The sequence below is a fragment of the Blennius ocellaris genome (assembly GCF_963422515.1).
Source record: "Blennius ocellaris genome assembly, chromosome: 13".
NCBI classification, from domain to species: domain Eukaryota; kingdom Metazoa; phylum Chordata; class Actinopteri; order Blenniiformes; family Blenniidae; genus Blennius; species Blennius ocellaris.
Genome location: NC_137662.1, coordinates 25,535,080 through 25,551,013, shown reverse-complemented (window position 1 = coordinate 25,551,013; position 15,934 = coordinate 25,535,080). Strand labels below are relative to the sequence as shown.

Sequence of the window (15,934 nt, the reverse complement as noted above, 5' to 3'; positions counted from 1 at the left end):
GCTGGACTTTGCAGTGTTGAAAAACTTTAGTCTTGCCTGGGAGGCTGTGGGAAGTCAGTTTTTATCAGCACACTCCTGGACTTGGTACCTTAACTTTGAACAAAGGTTTCTCCTTGTTGAGGGAGTTTTTCCTTTCCACAGTCGCAAACACACCTGCTTGCTCATGTGGATATGTTGGGCTTTTCTATTTTCTCTATAACAGCAAATTGGAATGACTGTAAAGTATTTAAAAATAATAAAAAAAAAATAAAAAAAAATAAAAAAAAAGAGGACCTCACCTGGACACTCAACACCACACAGGAGGACCTCACCTGGACACTCAACACCACACAGGAGGACCTCACCTGGACACTCAACACCACACAGGTGGTCAAGAGGGCCCAACAACGGCTGTACTTCCTGAGGAGGCTGAAGACATTGGGCATGTCTCCCAGGATACTCAGGAACTTGTACAGCTGTGTGGTTGAGACGCCTTAACCAGCTGCATCACACCTGGTACATCACACCTGATACGGCAACACTACTGTGGCGGAGCGCAGTGGCCTGCAGAGAGGATCAGCAGAACACCACTGCCCTCTCTGCAGAGCCTCTACCAGCACAGGGTCCACAGTAGAGCTGCCCCCCCCCCCCATCCACAACACAGACTGTTCACCTTCTGCCCTCAGGCCGGAGGTTCAGAAGCTTGAAACTCTTTCTTCCCCGTTGTCATCAGACTTCTGAACAGCTTCTGAACATGTTTACATTTAATCTGTACAATTGCACACAATGCACATCTCACTTTCTGACTAATATTTTGCACTGCTCTGTTATTTTATTTTATTTTAAATGTTATTTTTATTATATTTTCTTGTGTATATACTTATTTATTTATGTATGCAAAGGAAGAATTTCATTACACTCTGAAACCTGGCTTTTACTGTTGAAATGACAAATAAAACACCTTGAACCTTGAACCTTGAACCTTGAACCTTGAACCTCGGGCCTAACAGGCGAGATTCCGCCCACGTTGACACCTGGTTGTTGTACAGGAGAGATTGGAATGACAATGGAACAAGACAATATGAAGCTTCACACGTTCAAGTCGAACATCAGGAGAAGTGTGTACAAGTGGAAAGAACATGGAGCTCAGAGAGGTTTTCCTCCGCCAATCACCCGAGGATATGAAGACAGGAGAAAAAGACCTGCAACACCTATTCAGGTCCCTGAGGTACTCCTGATGCCACAGTTCACTGTCATGGCTGAAAACAAAGAGCGACGCAAAGAGACACCAACATCCCAAAGCCTGAAATGTGGAATCCATCTGTGTTTCACATCCACAAGCTACGGTTTCCTCAGGGTCTTTTGTGTACGATCCTCTGGAAAATTACTAATAAAGAAAGAAAGATAAATACAGCACAGACATAGGCAGCGACATCATCACTCTGACACAGATACCAACAGATAGGACAGATTTGAAAAATGTATTACTTTGTTTATATTGTACAGCTTCCCCCTGTAAAGCATTTAGGCACCATTATATAAGCAAGTATGATTTTCTCTCTCCATACCTCGTAGCACTACTGCATTGCGCAATATAGTTTTTATCTCGACACGGCACAAAACAGGTTTGACCAGAGGGATTATATCAGATGAGGGAGGATTTGTTCTTTGATAACTTCAATGTTCACCATCAGCAGTCACCCGTTCAGTCAGTCAAACCTCAGACAGTCTGCGGTGGTCCATCATGGCCGTCAACGTCCCCGGTGCCGTGGTGATGGCGGTCTTCTACCTGCTGGTCCTCGGGACCGGCGTCTGGGCCTCCTTCAAGTCCAGACGGGAGCAGAAGAAGAGTGCAGCCACTGGGATGGAGATGGCCCTGCTGGGGAACCGAGGCATCGGCTGGCTGGTGGGGATCTTCACCATGACAGGTGAGGATTTCATTACCCACTGAGTAATCAGAGTATCTGGATGAGATTGAGAAGACTACAGTGTAGTCAGACATCACTCAAGGTAATGACAAGAACATTTGGACCTCCAGCCTTTCGGCTGATCAGTTGGACAATTGAGTGTTATTTGTTCTGTTTAGTTTTCTGAAGACTGCCAAAATTAATTCAAACAATTCAAATTCAAGAAATGTCGATTTCAAAAGATGCCCTGAATTAAAGGTGAGACACATTGTATGAGTTAAATATACATTAGATTGCAGATACAACATGCAGTTTTCCACCAAGTTGATCAAATACATAACAATGAGACAAGGGATGTGTTGCACGACTCCTTTACACACTTTAACAATTCTCAGAGTTTTGGTTGGTTTTAAGGGTTGGAGCTTCTCCAGTCTAAATAATAGATGTAAACTCTGCAGGTCAAATAGAAACTGCTCAGTGAAGTGATGTTAACAAGCAAGAGAACTTTCTATCCTCCTTGTAAAGTGCCTGAAATGTACAACGTACACTAAAGTATTGAAACGGTAAAGATCATCTGAAATAGTAAACAAGTACATCAAGTGTCCAATAAGGAATAAAGACTTGATGCTTCAGTTCTTCAGTATAAAACTATATTACAAGCTTCAGTAGAATGTCTGTGTATTTTTCAGTTTTGAACAGAGGTGACCATTAATGAAGTATTTCTACAGCCAATAATATGAAAGTATATTAGATATCTGTACTTTAATCTTTCCTTCCACTATGATTGTGAGAACAAATATCTACTTTCATGACTTTAAACAGCCTCCTACATCTACATAAGAGCCTGGGGCCTTACTGGGTGGAGTCAATGCTAACTGACTCATGTCCAGGGTGTAATCTATTACTTCTGAAAGTTTTCCACTGTTTGTGATCAGACTTGTTGCTACATACTTGAGAATGTGTGAGTCCACTCACTAAACCTTCATTTGTATAATTATGTTTACAGCTGATGTTAGTCATGGTGATATTTGGAACCTGTTTGTGTCTATTTACACTTTAGAATTCAGTTCAGTTTTATACAATGGTATTTCTACAGCTCCAAATATAACTCAGTCATTTCAACACGATCTGGAAAGAAAAACCAACAATTCACATTATATTTTCATTTATTAATTAATTTGAATGGGACAGTGCATATTGATGAACAGACTTAGTTGCCTTATCATATATTTAAAAAATTAGCCATACACCCCTCCTGAGTTGGTTGACATGTAAAGAAAGAAAGAAAGAAAGAAAGAAAGAAAGAAAGAAAGAAAGAAAGAAAAAGGGAGTCAACCAACTTAAATTTGAAACCCTAAAATGCTAAAAAAAACAAACAAATGTGACACGCTTATCAAGACAATAGAATCAACAACTCTGCTTCTAGGCCAATTGAATGGTGTCATTCAAATATTCATGGTGACACAGTTTGTTTCAGTTAGTTAAACTTGAAAAGAAGCTGCAGCAACAACTAAAGCTTACAACTGTGGGACATAAAGTTTGATTACTTGCAGTGCCTTAATTTTGTTTTAGTTGTGAATAAATATTTTTTTTCCACAGTGTACTTTTGTAAGTACAGCTGAATGTCTACTGTAATAGGAAGACAATGGTAAATGTGAAACTTTAGGAAGTTTCCCACCAGAATCAGAGATTTATTGGTTTGTACCAAAATGATGCTGATATGAATGGTCGGTGTTGCTACGCCTCACACGGGGCACCATTTATGTCGGGGTTTCTTCCCTCACAAGGATCACTAGGGACCATTTATGTAGTGTCTTGGAAATTTGGCTATTGATAATGACTATGATGATCAAAGATAGTCAATAATAATTTTATTGTATAAAACAGGTAAAATTTACAATCTTACCTGTTTAACAGGTCGTGATTGCAATTTCCCTTATATCACTCTCATAAGATATACTGAATAATTCATTAGGAACTTGAAATAATAGTTCAATTAATGACAATTACCACAATTAACAGCAACGTTTGAAGGATTTTGGAGTTCTTATTATTGGAATTGTGTCTTTCTTTTTATTAAAAATATTAAGTGTTCTGTACAGGATGCTCTATAATCTGATGTTAGAGGAGGAAGATGCTCTATAATCTGATGTCAGAGGAGGAAGATGCTCTATAATCTGATGTTAGAGGAGGAAGATGCTGGATAGAGGAATATTGGAAGCTGGTGAGAATTTAGTAGTTCGACTGTTATTTACCAGTGATTCTGTGTTTTGTGATCCATCTCTCAGCCACGTGGATCGGAGGAGCTGTGATTGTTGGCACTGTGGAGATTATGTACACGCCGTCAATGGGACTGATCTGGACACTCATCTTGTTCACTGCATACAGTACGGGGTTCATTGTTGGTAAGAGTTACAGTCATATCTGCCAGACTACTGCTAATCTGGATTTGAGAAACAATCAAAACAGAAGAGAATTGAAGAGTTCTTCCAAACACACCATGAAAAACAAGGAACATTTTCTGCTCAGATGTTGGTTTGTGTTTCTGAAAAAAAAGCAATTTCATGGAAACGGTCAATGTGATCAAACTATCTGTTAGCATCACAGACAGACATGAGCTAGCATCTCAAGAGCATCAGACCAGTTAAAAATCCACCAGAAACCAGCATCTTCACAATATGGCAATATACATTAACATCAAAATTATATCTTGGACGCTTAAATTCTTGTATTCACTGGTACATTTTTGCTTTTGCTATGAGTTTCTACTGTTTCTTGGTTGCACCAATTTATTCTGTTACATCAACCTACCAGGACATTTTTCTCATATTGTGAACACACAGTGGTGGCCGGCATTTCAGCCCCAGGCCTTCACTACTACTGTCTGACTCAATCCACCCCTCAATAACGTAGCTTTGGCTACAAAACCATGTGATCCAGCAGAAATGCCCCATAAAGAGCCATTGCATCACAGACATTTACGAGTGTCACCAGAATCAATACCATTATGATAGTAACAGCCAAATGAAGATTCATGAGCCACTTTCAACATTCTCTGACTCCACCAGGTGGCGCTCTTGGTTTAAAGATAGAGGCTGAAAGACTGTCGATGAAGTGTGGTTTCAAACATTTATTTAACAGACAGCGCCGCCTAGTGGCTTCAAAAATATAGAAAGTGGTTGATGAATCTTCATGGAAGCTTCATTTGACCATCACGACATTCTGATGATGAAAACAATCCAAGCCACGTTTCTCCTTCAGCTGCAGCTACATAAAAAAACCGCTGCTACTCCCAGCATGTCTGTGTGCTCCAAATCTGTATGGAGGCTGTACTCGCCTCGTACGGATCCCCCAATTTGGCCACGTTTTTGCAAGTCGACAGCACGGACTTGCAAGTACAGCCAATTGTGACCATTGTTTAGGTTAACAGTTAAAACCTCTCTGTGCTGGACTATTGATCTGGTCTTACCGGGTCCCTAGTCCGAGGTTCTACTGCACACACAAGTTAGTGGATTTCAGCAAGGTGGGCAACGTTATTTTGGCCGTCTTTTTCTAAGATTGACCGTCCAAATGACGTCTATATGGCTCGCTGCATTAAATTGTCCAGTGAAATGAAGCTGCTGATCCGTTTCACTGATCCCCCCCCCCCACCCCCGGCATCAGAGGATCGTTGTGACGGTGGAGAATTGCAGTGGTTGTGGATTTGCATCAATTAAAAATGTATTTTAAAAAGATTATAGCTTTAACTCAGGTTTACAAACAGTTGGACTCGGTGGAGATGATTAAAATATTTTGCAAATCCAGTGGCCGAGTCTGAGACAAGTCCCGTCAAATACCAAGGAGTCCAAGACGACAATAAAACGTCTCGAGTACGGACTCGAGTACTACAGCCCTACCATAATCTGTCTAATGCATAAAACTCAGAAACATAAATGAATAGAGTGTTGTGGATGTCTATGATGTGTATTGGAATCAGAGTACTCAATGTTGAAATGTTATTTGATCAGAGTAAACATTGGAAACCAAACCTTCAGTTTATTAAAAACACATTCAAAAAAATGGTGAACAAGTTACTATGTAATTGTTCATCAGTGTTTGATCTCTACGCCTTCAAAAACCTTCTGTTGCACTTTTCTCCTCAGGTGGTTTGTTCTTTGCGAAGCCGATGAGAGACATGAAATGTGTCACCATGATGGATCCGTTTCACTTGAAATATGGAAAAATCACTGCAGCTGGACTGAGTCTGATTTCACTTGTGATGGATTTGTTCTGGGTACCATCAACACTGACTGGACTCGGTAAAAATACATTCTCCTGGGACTTGGTAGTTTTATTTTGACAGTTGCTGTAATAACAATCTGGTCTGTCCACTAGAAAGGCTGTGTTCTTCCAGTGTTAATGTTTAGAGCTCATTGTTCTCTGCTGTGTGTGTGTGTGTGTGTGTGTGTGTGTGTGTGTGTGTGTGTGTGTGTGTGTGTGTGTGTGTGTGTGTGTGTGTGTGTGTGTGTGTGTGTGTGTGTGTGTTGCTTTACTAAAACAAAAAACAGCACCAACCAGTGGCCCACCATGAAAACGACATCATTTCTGCATCATGTTTTAACTGTTTCCATGGAAACAAACAGTGTTTTTAGAATGTTGCTGTGTAAACGTGAAACCTTTGTGAAACCAAAACACTGAGTTTTCACTTGAAACGTGGTGGTGTAAACAAGGCTTTATTGTGGCGTTACTGTGATGCTCATTGGCTGCTGTGCTGTGGACCAATCCTGACGGTGTCTGACAGGAGGAACCATGAGTGTGGTCCTGGATGTGTCCTTCTCCGTCTGCATCTGGATCTCTGCTGCCGTGGCCGTGGTCTACACCCTGCTGGGAGGCCTCTACTCCGTGGCCTACACTGATGTCATACAGCTCGTCCTCATCTTCATCAGCTTGGTAAAGGCTGCTGGAGTGTGTGTGTGTGTGTGTGTGTGTGTGTGTGTGTGTGTGTGTGTGTGTGTGTGTGTGTGTGTGTGTGTGTGTGTGTGGTGTCATTACAGCACCCACGAGTGGCAAAACATATAAACTACATCTTGTTCAGTGTTTCTGTTATTTTTGTAGGAAGATCCATCGTTTTCTAAAGTTTTTTTTGAAGGAGTTTATGGCTTTTATTATGAAAGGTCCTAGCCTAGCTAACCACGTAGTATCCATTTGGAAGGTTTTACTAAATGAGGGCTATTCATTTGAAGGACTTTGGAGCTTTTATTTTGAAAGCAAGGACATGCAGGTTAACTGGCCAAAGTTGAATTGAAATTATTTGGGCAGAAGGAGAAGAAGAGGAGGAAAGAGAGAAACTACAAATCATTCAGGAGCCTTGCCCCCTGGCAAGGCTGGTGGAAGGGTCAGGGTTAGGGTTAGGGTTAGGGTTAGGGTTATCCAAACACTAACCCTGACACCTAAAGTATATTTCTATATAATCTGATACGGTTCAAGGAGGGTCAGAAAGAAAACCTCCCAGGCTCTGTGTATTTATTGTTCCTTGTCTTTTTCCTACAGGTTGTCTGTGTTCCCTTCGTCATGATGAACCCTCACACCGTGAACATCAGCCAGACTCTGCTGAACAACTCTTTACACTCTCCATGGATTGGCACACCAGATGTTAGAAAGACATGGTTACTGATTGATGAGTTCTGCTTCTTGGTAAGATGAGGCAACAACATCAAGTAATATATCTCCTACAATCACACTGCACTAGGACAGCTCATGTCATCTGTGTTTCTGACACTTCAAAACTACATTTGTGGACGAAAATCAGCAGATTTAATTATTTTATTTACTGCATTTTGTTTTGAAGGCACTGGGCTGTCTGGGATATCAGATCATCCACCAGAGAATCTTGTCGTCTTCTTCTACTGCGACGGCCAAGTTCACATGCTTTGTTGCTGCTTTCATCCTGTTTCTATTTATGATTCCTCTCGTACTGCTCGGGGCGGCCGTGTCGTCTACAGGTAATCAACAGCTTTGCTTCCTGCAGTCAATTGTGAAAAATGGTGTCTGTGTTATGGTCAAGGAAAATCTAATGTCATTGTGAAAAATTGTCCCTCTGGAGGCTCCTGCTGAGGAAGAGGATCAAAGTGTTTCCTGGTTTCTTCATAGGGGTGTAGAAGATGAATGAGAAGGTTTTCAACTGGATCAGCAGTTTCCATCAAGCAGCCATCTACAACTCATCAGTAATGAATTCATACACTTATATAATGATGATGTCTGCATAGAGACTCGTTTACAAATCCTTCTCTGTACAAGTGAATAAAGTCTCCCATGTTACGGCCCCTAATATCAAACAGCACACATCTGGTAGTGGAACCCTGATCTGAGTCACAATATTCCTTTTCTATTGTCTTAGTGCTGAATGTCAACTGGTGAAGTACCGCCCTCCCTCAAACTGCAGCTATCAGATCCATATTAAAGAAGCACAACCTGGATCCAGAGCTCCTCTCAAACCACCACCCTCTCACAAACTCTCCCTTTCTGACAAAGATTCTGGAAAAGGTCGTCACCCTGCAGCTTCAAGGACATCTCCGATCCCAACAACGTCCTCGGACGTTTCAATCAGGTTTGAGACCCTCCGACAGCACAAAGACTGCTCTGACAGAGTTTTGAATAAGCTCCTGAGAGCAGAAGACTCTGGCTCCCCCAGCCTACTGATCCTGCTCCACCTACTCAGTGCCGCCGTGTTCCACCAAGACTGAAACAATGAGATTGTGGATACAAGTGTCAGGACTCGTGGTGGAGCCATTGGTCCTCCACAGTGAAAGGAGGCAGCTAAAGTGGTTCAGGACAACGGCTAAGAGATCCACTGGTGTCCTCTAAGTGAACCAAGGACATCCGACTCAGCCCCTCAGCCCGGTCCAAACTACCAGGAGAAATGACATCTCTTGGATGTTCTTCCAGAAGCTTGATGTCCTTCAGAAGTGTTGGGGGAAGAAAGGGGTGTCCGGGCTGATTGTCTCTCCATACTGCCACTGGGACCGTATGCAGGCCAAGTTGGATAGAAGATGAATGAATTAAGCATTTTAGGTCTATCAGTCCAACTCTTTCATTCTCCTGTTTCTGTCCTTCAGACTGGAACATGACCTCCTATGGTTCTCCGTCTCCATACGACCGTGGTGAAGCAGCTCTGGTCCTGCCCATCGCCCTGCAGCACCTCACCCCGACCTTCGTCTCCATCATCGGTATCGGATGTGTGGCTGCAGCCGTCATGTCATCAGCTGACTCTGCTTTGCTTTCTGCTGCTTCAGTTTTCACCAACAACATCTACAAGAACCTCCTGAGGCCAAAGGTGAGCTGATCTAGAATCCAACTAAACTGCTTCTTCTTACGACTACAGTACCCAACTCCCCATTCAATGGTTGTACTGTATGGGGAGGAGCCAATAAGGATGATTTGACAGAATGAATGAATGAACATCTTGTTTATAATTCATTGTTTTCTCCCCAGGCATCAGACAGGGAGACCCTGTGGGTGATCCGTGCTGCTGTGGTTGTGGTGGGTGTGGCTGGAACATCTCTGACCAGCCTGAAAAACAGCATCGTGCTCTTCTGGTTTCTTGGAGCCGAAGTGGCATACGTCCTCATCTTCCCTCAACTCGTCTGTGTCCTCTTTTCTAAAGTGTCCAATGCTTACGGGGCTCTTATAGGCCTTCTGGTGGGACTGGGGGTACGACTCCTCAGTGGACACACATCTCTGGGACTGCCCGTCATCCTCCATTTCCCAGGATGCACTCTGGAGGACGGCGTCTACGTCCAGTACTCTCCGGTTAAGACCATCTCCATGGTGTCTGGTCTGGTCTCCATCTTGCTCTTCTCCTACCTGACGTCTGAGCTCTTCAATAGAAACCTGCTGTCTGAGAGGTGGGACGTGTTCAAAGTGAAACACCGGCAGCTGCCACAAACACCAGCAGGTGGCGCCACAGAGCTGAAGGAGAATGAGAAGCGGAATGGAAGCCTCCCTCCTTCTGACATAACAGAACCAATGATGAGCACATGTTAACATTCCTGTCTGGTGTTTATTTACTCATGTAATGAATGAAGGGGGTAACTACAATCTAGGCTCATAAGATCCATTGCTTCATGCTCCTCGTCCATCCTTCCATCTTGTATTCTGCTTATCCAATTCAGGGTCGGGGGTTCTGGAGCCGATCCCAGCTACTGTGGGCGAGGCCAGGATCCACCCTGGACAGGTTGCTGGTCCGTCACAGTGTCACGCTCGTCAGTCCAATATACATGAAATGTGATGCAATTAGAAGAAGCTCTTTTTAAACATGGTACCTTTAAAAAAAATGTTTCATTTAATTAAATCTAAGAAGTTTCCATTGAAATGGAAGAAACAGAACCAACATCCTGGTGTTTTGTTTTGCATTTTTCAGTATTTTGATACAATACAATCATACAATTGTCTGAGGATATGTGTATTGATACCTCACACGGGGCACCATTTATGTAGAGATCTCTTCCCTCACAAGGATCACTAGGGACCATTTATGTAGTGTTTTGGCAGTTTGGCTATCAGTAATGATTTATGATGATCAAAGCTAGTCAATATAATTGTATTGAAAATTTAATCTGATCTGTATCAGATACCTCGGAGCACCACCTGTTTAACAGGACGTGATAGTAAGTTCACTGATATCAGTCTCATAAGATATACTGAACAATTAATTAGGAATTTGAAATGAATAGTTAAATTAAGGACAACTACCACAATTAACAGTGAAGCTTGAAGGATTTCTTATATTTCTTGAGGGGTTCTTCACACAGAAGAGGTCAACATTTCCTTCACTTTTGTGCTCATTAATAAAACAGCAAGTAAGCAACAAATATAACACAGATTCTAACTACCCATATAAAGATTGGTGTGTGTGTGTGTGTGTGTGTGCGTGCGTGCGTGCGTGCGTGCGTGTGTGTGTGTGTGTGTGTGCGCGCCTGCAATGGACAGGGTTGGGAAGGTTACTTAAATATTGTAATCCGTTACAATTACAATGTACCTGTCAAAAAATGGAATCAGTAACCTACTTTGAGTCCTAAAATAAAAAAGTAACGTCAGAGTACTTTTAGTTACTTTTGTTTTACTTCACCAGCAAACGTAAAAGAATAAATTCAACTCAATTGAAGTTTATTTATATAGCACATATACAACAATAAAGACAAGAAAGAATAGAATGTGTCGTCTGCTCAGTGTATTGATACATCTTATAAACTGAAGATACAAATTGCACTTAACAGAACAAGGTTTGAACGATAAAAACTCAATACTATTTTTTTTTTAAAGAATCAAAACCACAATACAAATAAAGCTTTCAAGTGTTAGTCCTCAAAACAATTTCTAGTCAAGGAAATGTGCCTGTCAGGGTTTGTGAACTCAATTGCACAGCAGACAAGAAGCTCAGTTCAAAAGTGTTTTATTTTCAAAAACACAGCAGAAGCAAAGTCAGTGTCCTGTTGTCTCCTTCGAGTCCGCACAGACGGGGAGCGACAATCTTTCTCCCCGAGAAGATTGAAAAGGATATGCAGTGAGTTAGAAACCTACAAACCTTGAGAATGGATTAACACAGGAGTTTATTACATAAGATAGAAGAAATACCGGCCTTTACAAGAATATTCCCGGGTTCTGGAGCAGTTCAACACGAATGGATCTTGCTCAGAACCACGTCCGCAGAGAGCGGGAGAGAGAGAGAGAGCGAGAGAGAGAGAGAGAGAGAGAGAGAGTCAGAGAGAGAGTGAGAGTGCGAGACTTCCATCCCACAAGCTGCTACATTGTCTCTCCTCTCAGTGGGTAAATCTCAGAGGGGGGCTGTTTGATGGGACTGTTTGATGGGGCTGTTTGAGGGGGGGCTGTTTGATGGGGCTGTTTGAGGGGGGGGCTGTTTGATGGGGCTGTTTGAGGGGGCTGTTGCCTTACCGGTGAGCTTCACACAAACAAAGAGTCGCATTCAATCCCCATTGCATGTCAGCGGCCTTTCACTCCCCGAGGCTTATCTTTAGATATTCATGACAAGCCAGGCCAGGCTGGCTTCGGTCACTTTTAACAGTTTTTGTAGGTAATGCAGAAAATGTCACAGTTTGGAGGTCTTGTAAACATCATAACACTTTGAAATTCTAATGAGTAAAAACAATCAACACTTGCGGAGTATATGTACAGTGGAAATCTCTTAAGTAGTGCAATCTTCTAATCAAAACATCATATCTTTGGCATTAAGGTGTTTTTGTAGGTCCCTCTCTTGGTGTGACTTAATCACATCACAAACAACCTTTATTTGTCTCAAACAGGATTTAATTTTGGTACCACTGGGTCGGTCTTTCACCGTGTCCAGGGAAAAGAGGGAATTTTAACAGTCCCTCTCTTGATGTGAGCCATCTCACATCACATATAATCATTGAAAGGGAACGGATCAGTTTCATCTTCTGGGTCAAAATTAAACTATTTCTGGCCTCGGCCTTGGCTGGGACCACCAAACAGTGTTTTTCTTCAATCCTCAGGGGTGGTGAGGTGTGCCCCCCTGAAGATCCTTTGTCGCTGGTGTCCTCTGGATGATCTTCTCCTGGTGCTGGATCTGTGCAGGATGCTCCTTCGTTGTCACTGGGCTCCTCCTGGTCGTCGGACTCCCAGTTGTTGTCAGGAACGATGATCTCTCTGTCAGGTGGAGCCGCCTCGGCACAGTGATGAAGATGGAACCACGCTCGATGTCCTTCGACTCTCACGGCGTGTGAGGTTTTCTCCATCACCCGGAATGGACCGTCCCACCTTGGATTCAGCCAGTGGCGTCTGAACCTTTTCACCCACACCCAGTCGAGATCTCTGGTATCAGCACCTTTGGGTAGCGGACCTGGATTCCTGCAAGCAGCACAAAACTGTACAGAGTCTGTTAGTACAGTCCAGTTTAGTCCCCATTCGGGACTAAACACTGGTAGGGAAGCATGCGCGTCGGGCTGTGGTACGTCTCCGGCCGGTAGACTATAGCCACGCCCTGTGTGTAGCTGAAACGGGGTCAAACCACCTCGTCCTGCTTGTGGGGTGTTGCTCATCCAGCCTGAGAATACATCTACCATTCATATATAAATTCAACCCATATTGGCTGTATGGATGTACAACAATTGAAAAAAAATGTAACAAAATTCATCACTTTGATCAATTACTGAGAATATTTTTTCTCCTGGATCCAGACTATTTAACAGAGTGTGAAGATCTAGCACCCTGATTGTACGCTGTATAACTGCAAAGTTTCCAGCTTGTAGATCTTGCACCATTCACCATCCCATCGATGGGGCTGCCTTTTTTTTTTTTACAGGAAATATTGGAAGTTAAATCATAACATTCTCTGAGTACTCCCACTTGCAACAATTATTACATCACCAGTCTAATTCCTTCTTTAACATCTAGTTTGAGAAGATATTTTTTCACACAGGATCCATATTCAGTTTTAGGTCTGATTTGTATTTGGTTCACAATCCTTCAGCAGTCCCACATCTGTGGGCTCTTGTGTCCACAGAGATGGGGGAAGACTCTTTAAGTGTTCTTCCTCTCCTGCTGTGAGCAGAATGTTTCACCATTCACATGTGCTCTCTTTTGTCTTGTGGATAGCGGGTGTTGTGTTTGCAACCCCACCTAGATTGTATTGCCCCAATTTGATGTACTGGCCATAAAAACTCCAAATCCTCATGTGGCTGCCATCAGTCCTTTGAAGGTAGAGGATGTGAGGTTGACAACATCTGTGTCTGTTGGTCTGCTGATCTTATCTAAACCTTGTTGTGTGACAATTTCAATCCCTGGGTTAACGTCGCAAAACTATTCTGCAGGCTCCTAAGTCACTTAGGAAAACAACTGGTTGTCTGTCCACTAACTGTTATTTCTGGTTTCCAGCGAAATCCTTCAAATGCTGCTAGAATGTCCCTCAAATCCATGTCAAATTCTTCACTTGGGTACATTGTTATGGGTCTGTCACCTGTTTGCTCCATTTGTCTGTCTATTTCATCATATTCTCTGAGAATAGCTTTATCTCTTTCTGATCGACTATTCTGTCCTCTGTCATCATGCTTATCACTGACGCTTTCTTCCCTTTTTCCTACATTCTCATGCAAAATGTCCAATCTTTCCACAGTTCCAACACTCATTTCTCTCATTTGCTGACCTAACTTTTCTACCTGCCTTGTTCCTGTCACAACTTCTTCCTTGTCCTCTCCCTTGTCTTCTGCCTCTTCTTTTTCTTTCCATCATGGCCAGCAAAGTAACATACTTTTCCTTCAAAACACACTTCCTCTTCTCCTTCAAAATAAATAAATCACCTTTCTATTTCTTGTCCTTCTTCTTATCTCTGGTAACCTTCTTTGCATGTGTTTGCAGTTGGAAGGTCAACACAGTGCTCTCTTACCCTACTTTGCACTTCTGGTCTAAATCCATTCAACAGAGCATTTTTGATACAGTTGGTTTCTCTGGGCTAAGTAATCCACCTGTTTTATTCAAATTTTGTTTAAGAGGTTTTGTAAATCTAGTGTTTGGTCTCAAACTCTCTGATTGTTCATGTAGGGCAATAATAGACAGTGGAAGGGGTAAATTCTTAAACCACTGTTTACATAAGGACGTGTGTGTCTGCTCAACTACTCCCCCGCCTGTCCTTCATCCTCCTCTGATCCTGTTCATTATCTCCAAGTCCCTGTCTGTTTCTGCCCTGTGATGTTGTTTTAAAACCCTTTGTTACTAAGCCATGAACTGTTTCTGTTTTTCTTTTACTTTAAGTTTGTTAGCCAATTGAGTACATGTTTCAACATGCAGTTTCCCATTGAATTCATATTTCTTTTTCCCCGATTTTAAATATTTAACTGAATCTGGGTGTTTTAGTTTCATATTTAGCTTTGCATCTCCTTTCACTTCAGTAGTTTTACCGCAACAATTTTCTATTTTCTTTTGTTTTTATAAATGCCACTGTTACAGATTCAAAGATGAGAAATGTCTCACAGACCAGTCGCTTCCTCTTTGAAAGACAAGCTTCTAGGGCAAACCTATTGTTCGCTCCGGTCTTTCACTTGGTGTTCTATCAAAGGAGTAAGGACCGTTTTAGATCTCACTTCAAAACTGCCTAAAGATCCTCAATAAAAGGCTGTATTTACTCCACTGGAATGACCTCAATTGTCACCGTAAAGTTTACCAGTCATCCAGTGTTTCGATTCAGTCACTTTTCATTCACACAGTCATTTACTGAATTTCAGCATTCACTCACCCGATTATTCTTTGATCGTGTTTTTCTCGGATTGAAAACTACTTTTTCCACTTTTGATAAAACAACAACAGAACTATATCAACCCACAATATTACCCACACAAATGTGTATTTTCAAAACATGAGCCTGATGCAAATGCACAAATACACACGAACCACCCACACAATCCCTTTATGTTAATAAAATGTTAGTAGACTGCAGTTTTCTCCATTCAGCGCTTTTCTAATCTACTGCGTCCCAGACGCGAACTAAGTTTGCTAGTATTTAAACTCCAAACTTAGTGGGTCCCAGACCCTTTTTTATAGTTCCCAGAACTTTTGATTCTCAAGAGGGTTCTTAGAACCACACTTCTTCGGCGAGCCCCTGACACCCGGTATAAAACTCCGTTATTCCACTCTCAATTTATTCAACTTTAATATTTTTAACGTTTATTCTGTAAAATTTAGCGACTATCTGACGGCTTTAACTTCACGTACCACAGAGCCAATTTAGAGTCTCCAATGTGCAGTTTTCGATGAAACAGGGAACTGCTTACCTTATTTCAATTGTACCCGGGTTGGCTCTGCAAGACGGTGGGTCGAAGACCGTTACTCACTGGACCAATTCGTCCAATCTTCCTTATGATGAAGTTACTGTTCGTGGCGCCATTTGTCCTGTTGTCTCCTTCGAGTCCGCACAGACAGGGAGCGACAATCTTTCTCCCCGAGAAGAGGGAAAAGGATATGCAGTGAGTTAGAAACCTACAAACCTTGAGAATGGATTAACACAGGAGTTTATTACATAAGATGGAAGAAATACCGGCCTG

The 15,934-nt window shown here is 42.2% G+C and overlaps 1 protein-coding gene across 1 annotated transcript; it reads left to right on the top strand.

The window, feature by feature from the left end:
• The first annotated feature begins 1,707 nt into the window (after positions 1-1,707).
• Positions 1,708-10,284, top strand: LOC308138197 (high-affinity choline transporter 1-like). Its single transcript, XM_080507217.1, has 8 exons — positions 1,708-1,907; positions 4,175-4,291; positions 6,029-6,184; positions 6,667-6,815; positions 7,416-7,559; positions 7,714-7,867; positions 8,981-9,198; positions 9,357-10,284. Exons 1-8 carry the CDS (start codon positions 1,724-1,726, stop codon positions 9,906-9,908), a joined length of 1,674 nt encoding a protein of 557 aa, XP_080363343.1. The 5' UTR covers positions 1,708-1,723; the 3' UTR covers positions 9,909-10,284.
• Positions 10,285-15,934: the final 5,650 nt, after the last annotated feature.